General features: G+C 51.3%; 1 protein-coding gene across 1 annotated transcript; it reads right to left on the bottom strand.

Moving 5' to 3' along the window:
• Positions 1 to 1,946: 1,946 nt before the first annotated feature.
• LOC142906949 (E3 ubiquitin/ISG15 ligase TRIM25-like) lies at positions 1,947 to 10,566 on the bottom strand. Its single transcript, XM_076055751.1, has 5 exons — positions 9,078 to 10,566; positions 7,788 to 7,883; positions 6,559 to 6,967; positions 5,946 to 6,092; positions 1,947 to 4,775 (listed from the first exon to the last, which is right to left on the bottom strand). The coding sequence occupies exons 1-5, from the start codon at positions 9,636 to 9,638 to the stop codon at positions 4,225 to 4,227; spliced, it is 1,764 nt and encodes a 587-aa protein (XP_075911866.1). The 5' UTR covers positions 9,639 to 10,566; the 3' UTR covers positions 1,947 to 4,224.
• Positions 10,567 to 18,948: the final 8,382 nt, after the last annotated feature.

Raw genomic sequence — 18,948 nt, forward strand, 5'->3', positions numbered from 1 at the left:
ATCTGTCAAACTGCTAATGCATTAACTCTTTCAAGTTCACAGTGCAGCAGACTTGGCGCATTTTGTTGATAGACAGAACGAGCACTTGTGGGGGCTACCGTCCCCCGCCATCACTGAATTGTCGGGGCCGTTGCCCACCGACTCCCCCATTCCACTCATACCGCTACCCCCCGGCTGCTCTGTCAGGTCCAGACTACCGACCCCTGACGTCTCGCCCCCCTGCACCTCTGCCTGGGATGTCGACCGCGTTTGCATAGTTTAATTAGCTGCTCGTACGCTTTGCGCTTGCGATGCGCTACACTGTGCAACGGCGGGGTGGGGCTGTGAGCGCGCTCGCCAGTAAATCTCCGTACCGCCCGTAAACAAACAGGCGCGGCGCGTGTTTCCCTCCCACCCGCGCTCCACGTGTGCCGACAATAACAAACACGCCCCTAGCCTCTGCCAGTAAACAAACCAATCGCACGCGAGGGGGTTGGAGCCGGGGGACGGGCGGGCGGGGTTTCTGCCGTGCGCGCGCCGCTGATTGGGGACGCTCGCTTGGCTCTGAGTTAAAGGTCCCGCTCAAACAGTCGCGCGAATACGCGCGCGCTCGGCGCTCTAACTCGCTATCTCGCGATCAGACACTTGTGCGGGTACGTGACCGCGACACAGCCGCCCAGGTACGTGATCGCTAAGCACTATTGTGAGCAATCGTGCGGGCACTTAAACACCCCACGCTTCGTCTCGAGGTGCACAGCCGCGCATACACGTAGACACCCAGCGCACACTGCCCTCCACTTCACACTCCCAAAAGACCACGCAACACAGTTTTATCCCCACACTAGCGAATTTTATTTACCTGTGATGGTATGGTCAGTGGACGCTAATCTATCCCTCGGAGGTCTTCGAGTCGATTTCTCCTACCGATCGCCCCGCTCTCTATCCTGGATTTAAAACGCCTAAACTTACGCCTCTCTCACTCGTACTTACTTCTCCCCGATGTACTGACTGCTGTAAGGGGAGGAGGCGGCGAGCCTGTCGATGCTGGAGTACGTCTCACAGACGTCTCGGATGGCTGACTCTCCTGCTCCCGGGACCGCGATGATCTTGAACCAGAAGAACCCCGCTGCTACCCCAATCCCCCTCCTTTTATCCTACCTACAACAAAGGAATTTTGCTGTTTCAGACCCTTGACCTCCCGTCCAATCAGGGGCTCGGATTCTCCCGCCCTATCGATGCCCGGATCCCAGCTCGGGTGACGTCGCCGCAGTGATCTCACCGACGTCCGCTCTCTGTTCTCCCGCTACCAGTCCACTGACCCGTGCGTGTGTGTGTGAGGCTCCACTCGCGGTGGTTCGATGGCCCTGGCCGTGACCATGCAACTTTAATATTAGGTCGCGGCGCCGCAGTGCATGTCAGCTACAGGGGGAAGATCGCCCAATTTCCCGGCCGCAGGAAACCATGAAGTTCGATCCCATTAGGGACTTCTGGACAAAAACCTATCAGCCGGGTGACCTCCCCTCTCGGCTGTACGTGGGGCGTGTGTACGTTCGTGTGGGGGGGAGGGGGGGGTGGTGAGGGTGCGCAGCGTCGGCGTCGACACCCCGGCGGCTTTGCGGCGGTGGGCACGACCTCGGCAGAGCGGCTCTGCTGCAGCGGCCTCACGATTGTGCAGTGGCCAAAACGCGGACGTCTGAGAAGGCACCGGCTCCGGGAGAGTGGCGGAAAATCGGCGGCATCGGTGACGGCGACGCGGTGGTGGGCGCGGTTCCGCTGGAGCGGCTCCGCTGCGGCGGCACCACACACTACAAGAGGATTTGTATTGAATCAGATACAGCGAGTACTGGTCTGGTCACACGCAAACTCACGTCAAAGTAGTCCGAGTCGCTGTACGTGTATTGCTTTCTATAGTCTGTAGGTTAAAGTCACTTTGTATAAACAGAAATACTCAAGACAATAACACGTGCTGTGTTTTTTTTTTACCTTCGAATTTTTTATTGAAGTTTTTTATTTTCTAATCAAACACGAGCAACCCCGCACGGCCTTTGAACCTGAATGTCCGTCCCTCCGTCTCTCCCTCCAGCCAGCAAAATAAATTTTCCTAATGTAGTTTTCTAGTATGGTGATTTAAGTATGATATGATAGCGTGATGAAGCATTCCACTCATTGGCGTTGAATGCACGCCCTGGAGTGAATGGTGGATTGGGATGGAGTTTTATGACGTTAGCACCATGCAGGAACCCGCCTCAACGCTGTGGGGTGTGGTGGTGACGTGATCCCGCAGATGCGCGCCGTGACGTCACCACCGAATATGCCCACTTGCCCGCCCGCCAAGAAGCCAGGCAGGCAGAAATCCAGTCAGCAAACTTATGAACATATACGTACAGTAATGGTTATAATCACATTGCAAGATCGAAAAATATAGGGTTATCGTGTTGTGTGGCGCTGTTAGAGGTGCTACTTCTGTGGCCGTCTGGAATGCTTCTCCTTACGTTATTAGGAAGGCACTGGAGCTCTTCATCTTGGATAACTTTGACATTGCTACTTATACCCTCTCACCTACCCCCTCGCTCACTAACTTAACCACTGACCCACTCAGAAACTCACTCATCCACCATCTCACTCACCCATGCACTCATTCACTCACCCACCATCTCACCCAATAAACCATGCGCTTCCTCAATGACTCAATCACCCACCATCTCTGTCACTTATCTACTTACTCATCTACTCACTCACCCAAGCACTCACTCCACATTCCACTCTTACAAATGAGACTCTTATATTGTTGTCTTGATTTCTCATCACGGTTAAAAATAATCAACAAAAATAACAGCCCCAACTACAAAGACGGTACCATGATGATGGTGGTAGTGGTGGTAATAATGGTAAAATGGTGATGATGGTAGTGGTGTTGATCATGGTAGTAATGATGGTAGCGATGGTGATGATGATCGTGGTGATGGTTGTGATGATTATAGTAAGAATGGTGATGGTGATAATCGTGGTGGTGATGTGGGTGGTGATGATGCTGCTGCTGATGATGATGGTAATGATGGTGATGATGACAGTGGTGGTGGTAATGATGGTGATGAGGGAGATGGTGGTAATGATCGTGATGAGGGATGATGGTGGGAATGATGGTGATGGTGGGTTTAATCCGTGAGGATGATAGTGATGATGATGGTCGTGATGGTGGATGTGATAATGCTGATGATTATGGCAGTTTTTGTGGTGTTGATGTTAATGATCGTAATGCTGGTGATGATTGTGATGGTGGTGGTAAGAATGGTGATGGTGATGTGGGTGCTGATAGTGATGATAATGATGGTGGCGATGATGGTGGTGATGATAGAAGTGGCATTAGTCGTGGTATTGATGGTGATGAGCTCGATGGTGGTGGTGATGATGCTGATGGTAGTTTTGATGGTGGTGATGACAGTGATAGTGATGATGGTGGTTATGATGTTGATGGTGGTGATGATGGTTATGGTAATGATGGTCATAATGATGGTGATGATAGTGGTGATGTTAAGTAATGATTATGATGATGGTGATGGACGTGATAATGGTGATAATTATTGTGGTGTTGATAGTGATAATGATGATGGTGATGGTGATTATGATGGTTTTGGTGGTGTTTAATGTAATGATGTTAGTGATGGTGGTTGATAGTGATGGTGGTGGTGATGGTAATCATGATGGTGATATTATGTTGGTGATGCTGTTGGCAATGATGATGATGGCGATGATGGTGGAAGTGATGACTATGGTGACTATGATGGTGGTGGTGTTGCTGGCGGTGATGATGACAGTGGTGATGATGACAGTTGGGGTGGTGACGGGGTGAAGATGGTGGTAATGGTGTTGATGGTAGTGATGATGATGGGGTGATGATGACAGTGATGATGATGGGGTGATGATGTTGGTGATGGTCATGATGATGATGGTGAATCACAGGGATGAGGAGGCGTGGTGACGCAAGCGCGCACTGCAGGCGAAGGAGCGGCCACACGAACCTGCAATTTGTACTGCACCGGCGACATCGCTCACGCACGCCAACCTGAACCTCACCCTCCCCCCTCACCCTACCCCTCCATGCTCACCTGTCACCTTCCCCTCCATTCTGCCCTCACCATCACCTTACCTCACACTCTGTTGCACTTTCCCCTCACCCTCACTTCACCCTCTTCTCTGTTTCTTGGGTTCTGTCGCAGTTTCTTAGGTTTCTATCTCTCCTCATCCTCAGGATGCACGACTCAGATCCACGATCTTCAATGGTTTATTACAATACCCCACCCACATCCCAGGGTAGAGAGGCTGCGAGAATCTCTGCCGGACCTCGTGGATCACCTCCATGGTGTCGGCGCGGTAAAACGCCAGGAGCCCCCCTTCCCAGTGCAGGTGAAGCCCGATTCTGCGGGGGGAGGGGGCCCCCCTCACCGACAGTGCAGTCTTCACTCCACCATGAAACACTGAGAAGTTGTCGTAACATCTCTCTAAACACCAGGACGCGTCGTTCCCTCCCAGCAACTGTGCAGCACCACTCCCTTTCCGTGGGATCGTCCCGTACGCGACTCCAACCCGACACCACCACGCGTCCCCCACGTCCACCTCCCAGTAGTGGTGGCCCGACGAGAAGCTCTCACAGCACAGGGCTTGTGCACAGCCATCAAACCGGTGTGGGTGATCGGGGCGACCCTGGGAGGCAGGGACTGCTGTCATCGTCCTGAGATCCGAGGAGATCTGGAGTTGGTTATGAGCAGAGGTTGTGTCCAGAGTTGGTGAGCGTCCGTCTGTGACAACAACGATGACAACATCACTACAGAACAACATCATCACCATTATCCACTATCACCACAATCAACATTACCACCACCAACCATCATCTTCACCATCAACAATAACATCACAAACATCACCATCAACAACCATCCTCACCATGAATATCATCAATTACAACTACATATACATCACCACCATCATAAACACTGTGAAAATCAACAACATCACTATCGCCATCAATACAGTGCCATTCGCCATTAAGTGGTGGTGACGTCACCACGGCGCTTGTGCCAGGCTATGTGCACGTTGAGGCCACGTTAAGTGTCGAACGCCCGCTGGCAGGAGGTCATGGGGCAAACCAAGGTGCTATGGGTCGACTGAGATGACTGGCCGATGCACTATCATTACCACCATGCTCATCGCGACCACTATCACCATCATTATGACCATTACCAGCATCAGGAACTCATTTGAGGTTGAAACTGCCTCGTAGAGGCCAAGGACTGGATAAGATATCACCTGCCACTGATGTTAGCCATGGCGGGTAATCAAAGCTAGGTAACTGGGTTCGCAGTGCAGTGTGCTAACCACTATGCCACCACTCCCCCCATGCACAAATGCACAGACACATTCAGAGGAACAAATTGCATCTCAACATCACAATTACCCCCGACTCGTAAAGCTGATTATTTGCACAAGATCGTCATACTTAGCCTCATGGCTCTGTTCAGTCAGGTCCTGGATTGGGATGTGAACAAAGACTAAGATCCCCTGCGTAGCCTAAACAGACCATTGGGGCAAGTGCTGTTAGCGAGCATCTATGATGACCAGCATGGCACACGAGGAGGTGGGTGGCCAGCACCACGCCCGACCACCTTTTTCTCCCTAGTGGCGATTTTGTTTAAATACAGGATCAGGCTCCAGAATGTAAACAAAGAAAAATATTCCCCGTGTTGCCTTAACAGACTGTCGAGGTAAATCAGCACCTTTGAAAGCTGGAACAGCACATGAGGGGCTTGGTGGTCCGCACTACGCCTGGCCACCTTTGTCTCCCTCGTGGTGATGTTTACACACAAAACTAGGTAAGCATTTGAAGCTGAGTCGACCTCGTGCACACACACACGGTGATCATTTATTGTGAAGATGGCCCCATCACCCATATTTCACACTGAAGAACTCACACAGGAATTTGGCCACAGTTCCCTCGGTGCCTTTAAGCGAGGCAATGTCCTCTTGGCTAGGACATGAGGGTGGATCTGCTGTAAACCTCCCTGTCCTGTGAAAGCAGAACAGACATGGCGACTGTCTCACGCAGAGCATCGTCACTCACAGGATCATCACAGCTCCATCACGTAGACACACATCACCCAAAGCATCATCACTCATCTCACAATTACAGCATCACTACACAGAATTACTATTACCACACACAGCAAGACACAATGATATCATTAATAAGTGTATGAGACCGTATTTATTTGAGCATTCCTAATATGAACAATGGAGGTCGCGCATCCAAGTGGAGGTACACAAAGTAAGAAGCAGAGATGAAATCAGCTTGTGAGCAGGCGCTGGTGGATTGTTGCATCGCGGCATCACGAGATGTGGCAATGGGTTGGGGAGGCCTTCATCAATGACTGGATAGATTATCGCTGATGGCAATCATGAATACCGTGTACATTGTTGTTGTATGGTTGATTTAAAAGGTGCAATTCCAATAACATTTATTTATATTCACAATGAAACAAACTTAATGGGAATGTGGTAAAGGACGGGAGAGAGAATTAATTTAACTGAGAAAATATGAGCTGGGCTTCCAAATGGCAGCCACTGGAGCTGCGATGCGAGTCCATGAGTGGAGCTGTGTTCTCAAGCCCAGTGGATGCGAGCTCTCATTCAGGAGCCTCCCTCTGCTGCTGCTGGTGAGAGGGCTCTGTGCCAATAGCGACACTGGAGACTCATCGCTCACCTGCAGGAACGTGAGCGAGTCCCTCTCCTGCGCTAGGGCCTGCAGGCGAGTGGCTGCTGCCTGGAGCTCGCTGATCTCGTGCTGGTCGTGAGCGATCTTCTTCTCGATCTGGGACAGGAGCTTGCGTCCTTTCTGCTCCGCTTGCTCTAAAGCCGTCTTCTCCTCTGCATCCAACGCTGCCCTCGCACTGGCGAATCTGACCGAGATTGAGGCCTTTTCATCTGTCATGGATCCCTGCAAAGAGAGAGAAATGCCACCTTTGTTCTTTAAATGTCTGGTCCATTGTGAAATGACATTCAGGTCGGTGTGACCCGAGTGCAACTCTGAAGGTGTCCAGACAGTGATACGAGTCTGAGGTAGTGAGGCCTCCTTCTTCCTTTGCCTCTGATAACGCCACTGTGCATTTTCACTACCACACAATTCGCCATAGTGGGTGGGGGCTGTGAGGTAATGAAATAAAATACCATCATGAGTACATTTAGCATCTGTGCCATTCTCATTGAGCATATCAGGACGATGCTTTGTTTACCTTTACATGAAGCGAAGTGAAATCTGTAAAGGGCATTCATGAAATGGAAGTTAGGCCAATTCCTCTTGAAATCAATGTTTTGAATGTGAGAGAAAACCACATGTATGGATGAAGAGAAGGGATCATGAAACTACTTGCTATACTGCCACCTGGCCACCCTAAAGCCTGATTGGTTTCAGTAAGATGGTGTACAACAGTATATGCGTGATCCACTTACTCTGCCACCAGAGTATTGGATAATAGGTACTTAGCACCTCATCTGATCAATATAGATAACAGGCGTTTAAGTGGTAAGTTGTATGGAGATATGGGAATGTGGAATTTCCACCACTGATTCAGTTTCTCAGTGGAGATGAGAACCACATTTTTGCACGTCCTGATTATTGAGGCGAATTAACCGCTGTGTCTTTAGTCCCACGATGTGTTTTGGAGCCAAGTCCACGTGAATGAATGGAGTTATCCTCCATCACAAACCCTACTCAGAGTGGAGTCATGGGGTCACCGATTCCGGCCCAGACGCGGTACCTGCACGTCCCTGCGAGCGGCCTCCATCCGCCTTATGGACTCCTCCGCCTCCCTCCTCTTCTCCTCCACCGCCCGCGTCTCCTCTCCCACTTGTTTCTGTGAGAGAAGTCACCAGGGGAGACTCCACTCACTCTCTGAGCATCCCCTCCCAACCCCGCTCCACGTGAACCACTTCACAGTGACAGGGGAAGTAGCCCCGGTGCAGCGATGGAGGCTGAGGGAGCAAAGGCTGCAGGGAACTGATTTCACGAGGAGCTCAAACGTGCGCAGGGCTGCCAAAGTGGTGGGTGGGGCTACCTGAGTAGTGGGTGGGGCTGCTGGAGTAGTGGGTGGGGCTACCTGAGTAGTGGGCGGGGCTGAGTAGTGGGTGGACAGGGCACCAGAGTGGTGAGATGTTTTCTGCCTTGCCTGCTATTCAGGAGGTCGTGGGTTCGAAACTGCACCTGATGCCTGTTTATGCAGTTTGCATGTCTCTCTCCATGGTCGCATGGATTTTTCTCTGGGTCCTCCGGTTTTTCTGCCCACGTTTAGGAAGGTGCGTTTAGATTATTTGGCTGCCATACATTTAGACCTGATAAACCACTTTGTTGAGCTGTAATTTGTGACCAGGTTGCCAGCTACATAGCTCTGTAAGTTTCACTTGGTAAAATAAAAATTGGTTAAGTTTAGTTTTGCATGGCACAAGGAGGGGCTGCCATGTCTCTGTTGAGTGTCGGAGAAATTCGGTAACGAGCATCTTGATGAAAATATAAAAACGATCACGAAATACTTGGTCTGTCAAAATCACGCGACTTTTCTGGAATTCCAAGTCCAGTGACCCGGCAGCTGCTGTAGAGTACGGCGCTAAACTGGCACAGACCGGCACGAGGCTACCAAGCGGTGAGCACTGCGGCTCACGCAGTCCCAGTCGTTTTACATTTCGTTTCAATTTTAGGGGATGCTCCTCTCTACCACAACCCACTTTTTGTATGCGAACCACAGTCGATGCATTCACGTAATTTTAAGAACACGTTGTATGCATTAAAGTTCTTCGGTTTTATCAAATATACTAAGGGCACATTTATAAATTTGGCATACAACAGGATTGAAAAAAACTTGTGGTTGTATTATGTTTGCACTATGACAACCTCAGCATGCTTTATATTAAAACAACGTTGTTAAAATGTGAACGAAAAATCGGCAGCTGAGAGAGGAATGATATTTAGTTGGATATCATTGTTCAGTTCATACTTGGAAATGATGATTTCGTGCACGACAGGCTCCCTCTCACACACAGGCAGACCGTCTCACCTCCCGTGTCTTGTGCTCATCCTCCAACGTAGCCACATCGTGACCCTTGTGGTCTCCTGCAATGGTGCAGGTTGTGCAGACCAAGCTCTTGTCCTGTCGGCAGTAAAACTCGAGCTCCTTTCTGTGTTTCTTGCATTTGCGGTCTTCAGGATTCGTGTCTGGATCCACCAGAATGTGGCCCCTGAACTTCGGGTTCTCCTGATGAGGCTTTACATGAGTCACACAGTAGGACATATCACACCTGAGGCAGGTCTTCGAGGCAGCGGTCGTGCCATCGTTGCAGAAGTCACACAAGACCACGGTGGCCATTTCATCTGCAGCACTGCGCTGCTCCACCAGGTTGGCGAGCGTCACGCTCTTGTTCAGCTGGGGCCTCTGAGGGAAGGTCACTCGGCACTGTGGGCAGGAGAAGGACTCAGCCGCATCCCAGGCGCCCTCCACGCACTCGAGGCAGAACGAGTGGCCGCAGCTGAGCGTACAGGGGCAGCGGAAGGCGTCCAGGCAGATGGGGCAGGTCAACTCCCTTCGAGCCTCGTCACCACTGAGAGCCGCACTCGCCATGGCCCTGTGCCTCCACTCAGAGACGGGCGCTGGATGTAGCTCAGGCAGTCTCTGTAGCTCAGACAGTCTTTGTATGTAGCTCAGGCAGCCTCTGGCTGTAGCTCAGACAGTCTCTGGCTGTACCTCAGGCAGTCTCTATCTGTAGTTCAGGCAGTCTCTGTCTGTAGCTCAGGCAGTCTCTGTCTGTAGCTCAGGCAGTCGCTGGCTGTAGCTCAGGCATTCTCTGTCTGTAGCTCAGGCAGTCTCTGTCTGTAGCTCCGGCAGTCTCTGTATCTCAGGTAGTCTCTGTCTGTAGCTCAGGCAGTCTCTGTAGCTCAGGCAGTCGCTGGCTGTAGCTCAGAAAGTCGCGGGCTGGAGCTCAGGCAGCCTCTGGCTGTAACTTCAGACAGTTGCTGACTAGCTCAGGCAGTATCCGGATGTAGCTCAGGCAGTCCCTGGCTGTAGCTCAGGCAGTCTCTGTCTGTTTCTCAGGCAGTCTCTGTCTGTAGCTCAGGCAGTCGCTGGCTGTAGCTCAGGCATTCTCTGTCTGTAGCTCAGGCAGTCTCTGTCTGTAGCTCCGGCAGTCTCTGTAGCTCAGGTAGTCTCTGTCTGTAGCTCAGGCAGTCTCTGTAGCTCAGGCAGTCGCTGGCTGTAGCTCAGAAAGTCGCGGGCTGGAGCTCAGGCAGCCTCTGGCTGTAACTTCAGACAGTTGCTGACTAGCTCAGGCAGTATCCGGATGTAGCTCAGGCAGTCCCTGGCTGTAGCTCAGGCAGTCTCTGTCTGTTTCTCAGGCAATCGCTGACTGCGTCTGAGACGCTAAACAAGGAACAAGCCACGTAAATAGGTGACAAGGAAGCAGGATGTCTTTCAGTTTGATTTGCGTGTCACGAGGCGTGCCCTGGAATGTGTTGACGTGTCAGCGAGTACAGACTTCTCCACTCCAGAGGTGGCTTAAAAAAGAAGACTCAGATCACCTCGTCTCAAATACTCATCCTCACTCACCTCATCGCAACTCACTTCAGGGGTCGCCCATAAATGACGTCACGCGATTTTTTACCCCCCCCCCCCCCCGTCATACGGCGTCACAAAAAGTCAGACCCCCCCCCTTTAAATATGACGTCACAAAGCTCTCCCCCCCACCCCCCAAAACCATATTTCCATTTTGAAAATAAAACATGCTTCAAATCGCTTTATACTATTGTCATTGTAGTGCGTATTTAATGTGGCGTTGCACTCTGATGTTGTAGGAGAAAACACGGATTAAAAAGGAGGCGTTGGAAAGCTAAAATTTAGCATAAAATTAACTTGAAAATTTTCAACGTCTAACTAAAACTGCAGATGTTCAGAATATTATATTGAAATTATCATTTAAAATATATAAAAGTAATTATAACGATAAAAAATACTTGAAACTTTGTAGTAGAACGAAGTAAAATGGAGAGTACAATAAGAACAATCATATTTTCAATACACAGAATGAAAAGCCTTGGTAGAATCATTAGAATCAAAATGTTTAATAATAATCAGAATTTTTTTTAATGTATGATTCTCCATTCTCCCATGGAGAAGCAAAATGCTCCTTCATGGAATAAATAAAAGGTAACCTTAGTAAATTTAAATAATCAAATAGTTAATAATGAAAAATAATAAAAATTAGTGTTGTTATAACAATTCTATATTTATTTAAAGTTGCGCATTTGATGTGACGTCACATTTCTCACCCCCCCCCCCTCATCACACATCGTCACAAATGTCTGACCCCTCCCCCCCCCTCCTAGGTGCGTGACGTCATTTATTGATGGCCCCTCATCTCACATCACCTCAACTCAACTCAGCTCACCTCAACTCACCTAAACTCACTTCAACTCAAGTCACCTCAACTCACCTCATCTCACCTCATCTAAACTCACCTCATCAACTCACCTCACCTCAACTCACCTAAACTCAGTTCAACTCACCTCATCAACTCACCTCACGTCAACTCACCTAAATTCACTTCAACTCAACTCACCTCAACTCACCTCATCTCACCTCATCTCAACTCACCTTATCAACTCACCTCACCTCATCTCGTCTCAACTGAACTGGCAGGGGGATGTGGGGGCTGACGTCCACCTCCCCGCTCCCCGTGAGCGGGCGGGGCGTGACGTCCACCCCCTCCACTTACCCCTCCTCCACTTCACTGTGCCCCCGCCGATCACGTGATCGGCCCCCCCGCGCCAGCGCCCTCTCTGAGGGACATCGCTACTCGGCTGGCTCACCACCGCCCGGGGTTATCTCGCACACTCCCACGTACACCACCACCACGAATGCGGAGGTTGCTGCGTGCACGCGCGCGCCCCTGCCGATGCTTGTTGCACACAAAGGCTAGCGCTAAAAATAGCCTTATGAATATGCACGCGCCCCTCCCCGTGGCTAAGCCCTCATCCGCTGTGTAACAATGATACGCGAAAAAGGGGATGGCTGTGGCAGGCCCTGGGTGCACGCCTCGCCTTTGAGGCCATTTTTACAATGTCCACGTGCCTTGTAAAGGCGTGCGAACGCCAGCGAGCGGGTGGATCGACCCTGCCTTAATCACTCACGCGGCGCTGCAGACACACATGCGAAACCATGAGTAACCAGTGGCGGTCGTATAGATGGTAATAGATGTGCACCTCACACACCAACCCCGCGCCGCCACTCTGCAGCCCCGCGCTCGCTCTCACGCCGGGCACACCGTCTCTACACGCAGACGCGCCACACAGATCACAGACGGTACGCCGAGGCTCTGCCAACACAAACAGAAATCACACCACACCGATATTCTGAACTATAGTTTATTAATGGTGCCAATACGCATGACCCGGAGGAGGAATATTTTGTGAGGAGAGCCTAGCGTAAAGCAAATGTTCTACCATATACCTCGTAGCTGTACTCACGGCGTCGCATGGACACAGTGAGAGTCGGAGGGAGAAGGACGAGCGAAAACCTCGCCTATCACTGCCTGGTAGCAGCACTCGCTGGTGTCACACGGATGCTGCGAGCGGCTCAAGGAGGCAGGATGGCAGGGAGTGGGTCTGGATCGGCCGGAGGTTGAAGACAACTGAACTCACTGTCCCAGGGCACCTGTCTTTATTCTCTAAACTTCAAAGGCCCAGGGTAACGTCATACCGCGCAGCCAATCGGGCGCTTACCCGTGCTTCCCGTTGTCGTCCCTCTCCACCGTCTCTACCGTGGCCCAATCCTCTCACTTCAAAGGCCCAGGGTGGCATTGTACCGTGCAGCCAATCGCGCGCTCACCTACGCTGTCTACATGGAGGGCCACGGGGTCTGCTGCTGCTGCAGATCCTCACCCATCGTCCTCCCGTGCTCATTAATTATAACCCACTGGTCTGCCTTTCTGGCCGAATATTCCACCCTCCGCCTCTCCCAGTGTCGTGAGTAACTCATTGCGGTTGGCCCAGTGAACCTTTTCGTTCGGCGCCCATACAAATCTTAAGCCAATTTAGGGGCACCGCAATGTAACCTGTCCTGTGAGGGTCGGCCAATCTCCTGGCACCGGGAAACCGTGGGACTCTCCCTCTAGGGGCCCTTCGGATTAAAAGCCGATGTGCCAGGCAACCCCCCGTCAGGACACTACGTGGGTGCGCTGTGTGTGGGTCGTGTGTTTAGTGTGGAGGCGGGGAGGGGATTGCGGCGTTTGCGGAGTTGCTCCGTGGTCGTGGCACCACAGGAACGCTGCTCGTAAACTCGTTGCTTTCTGCCTCTCTACTCCATGAGATTGTTGTTGTTATCTTCGTCTTTCATATTTCTTTCAGCTTCTCCATTTATTTTAAGTTTAACACTTTAAACTACTTCGTGAAAATGTGTTCCTGTCTCAAAGTCACGTTCCAGTTGTCGAGCTGTGAGACACCGGTGGGAGTTGCCGTGTTTAACTCGATCACGTGGCTGGGGCTCAGGTTCCAGCTGGGGGAGCTGTGAGGCACCGGTGTGAGTTGCCGTGTTTAACTCGGTCACGTGGCTGTGGCTCAGGTTCCAGCTGGTAGAGCTGTAAGACACCGGTGGGAGTTGCCGTGTTTAACTCAGTCACGTGGCTGTGACTCAGGGTCCAGCTGGTGGAGTCACAAACCACCGGGCGAGGCCCTTTGCTGAATCCGGCACCATTACCGCTCATGTGGGCGGGGGGCAGGCGCCCCAGGGGTAGTCCGGTTGTATCAAATCAACATCAGCGCGCCTTTTTTGCCGGTATCAAAGTGTGAGAAAACAATAATAATAATAATAGGTTTTACCCTTTCTGGCAATAAAACAGTTGTGTTAAGATGTTCAAATACCAATCAAAATTTTTTGCAAGGAATAATGTCTGCATTGACTACACACAGTACTTGTGTAGTGGCTTGGATTCACTCGGACGACAATCGCCTTTCTTCCACCGTCACTTTTATTTCCATCGTTCCCCACACACACACACTATATATAATTACACACAGACTATATATATAATTTCACACACACACACTATATATAATTTCTCCTCTCCGCGCTCCGCCAACTCGTACACTCGAATTCCCCTCAGCACCGTCCGCTCATACTCCTTGCCTCCGCACACAGTCTCTTCTTCTCTCACCGCACACATAGTGGTTCTATCTCTATCTCCTCACACACAGTGACTCGTCTATCTGTTCACACACAGTGGCTCTGTCTATCTCTTCACACACAGTGACCTGTCTATCTCTTCACACGCAGTGACTCTGTCTATCTCTTCACACACAGTGACCTGTCTATCTCCTCACACACAGTGACTTGTCTATCTCTTCACACACAGTGACTTGTCTATCGATAACTCTCCCTGTACCTACCTATACCGTAATCTCCACTCTGCTAATGCTAACTCTCGCTATCGCTATTTATTGTCCTCTGGGTTCGGCTCTCAATCTATTTCCCACTAACACTTGCCGGGCTTCCACTCTTCGCATCTCTCTCTACCCGATGCTGTCTCCACTTCTCGCCAACTCCCCCGTCGTCCAAATCACCTAGCGTTTTTATCCCCTTTCCAATCAGCCTTAATAAATTGCCACGTGCCTCGCTGGCATTTTCCCGCCAGCTCCGCACCTGTCCAATGGCACAGACTCTACTCCACTACATCACCCCCCCCCCCCATGATGAAAGAACCTAGCCGTCCCCGGCTACTCTATACTCGAATTGGAGTAGTGGAGTGAAGCGGACGCAACGATGAAAACATATATACAGAACGCACTCGCAACACATAACCATTTGTACAACCACCTGACACGCATCACACAACTACACTCACACAACACCTTTATACAGAATCCCTAAACCCCCGAAAGTCAACGTAGTGTGCTTCTCCTGGAACGGGTTGCCGTTGCCGGCCCATCTCCCCTGCACGGGACACCCTGCGGTAAGGGAGGGCCTCGCTCGTCTCGCCAACGAGGGGCGCTCCTGGGCTCCACCCTGCGCCCATCCCTGTCCCAGTGACACTCTGCTGGCGGGACTGTCCGTCGTTCTCGGTCGGGACGGACATTGGTCCGGATCTGTGGCCGTTCAGTCGGCGTCCGGTCAGCAACTCTGCCCAAAAGGGGCGATCCTGCAGGCACACGGGGGGCAGATCTCTGGGACACGCGCACTTGTGACCTCCCCACAGGTTCGTCGGACACATCCAATACAGGCCGCTCTCGGATGGGGGATGACGCGTCATATGGTAACACAAATTTCTTCAGGCGCGACGGGTGAACAAACCATGTCCGATGACTGAATTTTATTCGCACACTCTGATCCCGTAAAACCTCCACAATATCAACGGGCCCCTGCCAGGGTCGGTGAAACTTTGGGGATGTTCCCACCGGCACCATGGGGCAGTGCAACCAGGCTTTATCTCCAACACTCCACGGTTCTCGTGGCCGCTGCCCGCTGTACAATCTGTCGTCGTGCCGTATTTTTCAATGCAGCCTCCCGAGCTTCCCTCAGACGGTCTAAAGCCACCTGCACCGTCGTAGATTTCTCTCGCTTTCGAATTCCCAATTCAACAATAGCCGGCGCTTCTGGTTCCCGTCCATACATTAGAAAAAATGGTGAGTACCCCGTTGAGGCATGTGGGGCCAATCTATACGCGGCCAGCGTCGCTGCAACATGCAGGTCCCAATAATCTTGAGCGGTGTTTACTTGGTGACAAAGCATGGATGTCAGCGTCCTATGCAGCCGCTCGACCATCCCATCAGTCTGCGGGTGGTACGGGGACGTCCGGATCTTTTTGGTCAACAGCGAGTCACACACGTCTTTAATCAATTTTGATGAAAAATTTCTGCCTTGGTCAGTAAGCAATTGTTCCGGGGCCCCCTTATCTAAGACGTACCCTTTTATGAAAGCCTCAGCGATTGACGTCGCTGATCGGTCTACCAGCGGCCATGCCATCGGCAAACGAGTTAAGTATTCCACCCCGACGAGCAAATATTTGTGCCCTCGGGGGGTGACGGGGAATGGACCCAAAATATCTAGCGCCACAATTTCGTTCACTCTCGAAACTTGAATCGATTGCAATGGGACACGATATGGCCGTGCCGGCGCTTTCCTCCGCGCACATTCCTGGCACGCTTTTACATGCTGTTTCACATCGTTAAACATTCCCGGCCAGTAAAATTCACTCCCCACCATCAACGCGGTCTTCTTCTCCCCCAGATGCAGCAATTTCTCATGTACCTCGTTAATCAGTTTCCCCCGCAACACCTTCGGGACAACAATACAAAAAATTTTGTGCTTACACATCCCAGCGAACAAGCAACCCCTCCGTTAACATCAAAAATGGGCGATCCTCCGATCCCCTTGAACGAGAGGCACGCAGCCTCATTCTGGTCAGCGAGGAATCTTCCACTTGCAGTTACTTCCACTGCTTCAATGACAACCCCAACAGTCTAATTTCTGCTCCAGGGACTATCCCTGGCACCCCCGATCCTGCTGCAGCGACCGTTTGCGGAACCTCCTGCAGCGGCGGGCCGCAACGCAGCGAGCCCTCTTTGCACCGACACGTCTCAGCCGGTCGCGGCAACCTCGACAAAGCATCCGCGTTTACATGGTGCGTCCCTTTCCTATGCTGGATCGTGAAAGAGTACTCCTGGAGGGTCTCAATCCAGCGAGCCATTTGCCCCGACGGCTGATCCACGCGCAGCGAGTACTGTAGCGCCGCGTGATCAGTGCGGATCAAAAATTCCCTGCCGTATAGATACGGTCGGTACTGGCGCACAAAATGGACAATCGCCAATAATTCCCTACGCGTCACACAGTATTTTTGTTCTGCCGGCGATAACACCCAGCTGCCATATGCCACCACTCTCTCGACGCCATCAACCATTTGTGACCAAACCGCGCCTATGCCCGTATCACAGGCATCCGTGTCAAGTATAAATTGCTTTGTACAATCCAGGTATCCCAACGGCGGTGCATCCACCAGTGCGGCCCGCAACGCTTCAATTGATTTTTGTTCAGCAATCCCCCATTGAAACTTTACACCTTTCCCGGTCAGCGTATGCAATGGTCGCGCAATCGTGACAAAATCCTTAACGAACCGCCGATAATACGACGCAAAGCCCACAAAGCTACGCACTTCCCCTGCTGTTTTCGGCACAGGTCATGTTCGCACACAACTCGTCTTTTCCGGATCAGTGGCCACTCCTGACGCACTAACGACGTGCCCTAAATACTTCACCGATGTTCTCAAAAATTGGCACTTCTGTGGTTTAAATTTCAATCCAGCACGCCGCACTCTGCCAAAAACAGCGCGCAGTCGTTACAAATGTTCATCGAAATTCCTACTGAAAACAATCACATCATCTAGATATATCAAGCATGACTCCCACTGCAGGCCTGACAACACGAGTTCCATTAATCGCTGGAAGGTCGCCGGCGCGGAGTGGAGTCCCATCGGGAGCACGTTAAATTGATACAATCCTTGTGGTGTCCGAAATGCCGTTTTAGGTCTTGACTCCTCATCCAGGGGCAACTGCCAACAGCCCGACAACAGATCGAGGGTCGAAAAGATTCTGGCGCCGCACAGGGCGTCCAGTGAATCACCAATTCGTCGAAGCGGGTAGGCTTAAGCCACAGAAACTTCATTCAATTTCCGATAGGCAACACAAAATCGCATGGCTCCATCACGTTTTTAAACGAGGACAATAGGGGCTCCTCACGGACTGGACGATGGGGCAATACTATCTTGCTCTAGCATTTCATCAACAGATCGCCGAATACATTCTTTCTCAAGCGGACTTACACGATGCGAATTTTACCTGATTGGGGGTGCGTTTCCTGTGTCAATACGATGCTGCAACAATGTCGTTCGACCCACGTCGTATTTCCCTGAACTGAACACATTTTAAATTCCACTAGCAACGCATGCAAACTCGACCGTTGCACAGGCGATAACTCTGGGTTTTGTTTGTAAAGATCCCTTAACCATTCCGGATCGTCTTCCTCCCTTGACAACATTTCATACTGTCCCATAGCAAAACATGTTTTTGTTTCTGGACCCGGAGCACCCGTCGCGTGCGCCAACGTAGTGCCCCCTTGAATAACAACCTCTTCGTGCCCCACGTTTACAATTTGAATGAAAGAATCGCAATATGTTGGTATTATGGTCAAAGCCCCTACCACGGTGGGCATTCTCGATACAGCATTTGAGGGTGTTAACAGCACTCCCTGCTGCAGCTCGTCCCAAGGCAATTCCTTCTTTAACCGTAGCGGCACAAATATTTGCGATGCAGGCGGGACGCGCACGGTGCAGCTCACCACGGCCTGCACCACAGCGTTCGCCACCGCAAATTTTGAAGGCGTCCCCAAAAATTTAATACATCTCCCCGACGGTAATTCAAAACAACCTTTTTCCACTAAATCTTAATCGGCATCTTTCGCAAAAAATCCGTGCCCAACAAACACGGTACCACCAAGACCGTTGAAACCAAAACACTTCACGTCACAATCACCTCCCCAATTTGAATTGTCGCACCCACGTAGCCCATAATGCCCAAACTACCCCCGTTTGCCGCTACGCATGGCCCTTCTACCGGCCCCAATGATCCAGGCGACGTCGGCAGCGACCGAAAAGTTTGCAACGAAATGAGAGTCGCCGACGCCCCGGTATCTACAATAACCCATACCATAACACCTTGAATGCATGCCATCACATCCGATGATCCTGGCGCGGCCCCCAACAAATGATGTACCAATGCACCCCATGTATCCTGGCCATGTGTACTATCCGAACTCGATGAATACGGGTGAGATGACGCGGATGAGTTATGTGGATAGGGCGGCCCTGTATTGAATGCATCTCGACTCACCCGGG

This window comes from Petromyzon marinus, chromosome 72, assembly GCF_048934315.1.
Source record: "Petromyzon marinus isolate PM22_M1 ecotype Great Lakes invasive population chromosome 72, UKy_Petmar_22M1.pri1.0, whole genome shotgun sequence".
In the NCBI taxonomy this organism is placed as follows: Eukaryota; Metazoa; Chordata; class Hyperoartia; order Petromyzontiformes; family Petromyzontidae; genus Petromyzon; species Petromyzon marinus.

Coding starts and splice junctions, on each gene's coding strand:
- LOC142906949 (XM_076055751.1), bottom strand. CDS start 9,638: ATGGCGAGTGCGGCTCTCAGTGGTGACGAGGCTCGAAGGGAGTTGACC. Junction 6,968..7,787: donor CCGCTCGCAGGGACGTGCAG/GTACCGCGTCTG, acceptor CTCTCTTTGCAG/GGATCCATGACAGATGAAAA. Junction 6,093..6,558: donor GCCCAGCTCATATTTTCTCA/GTTAAATTAATT, acceptor TGATGATCCTGT/GAGTGACGATGCTCTGCGTG.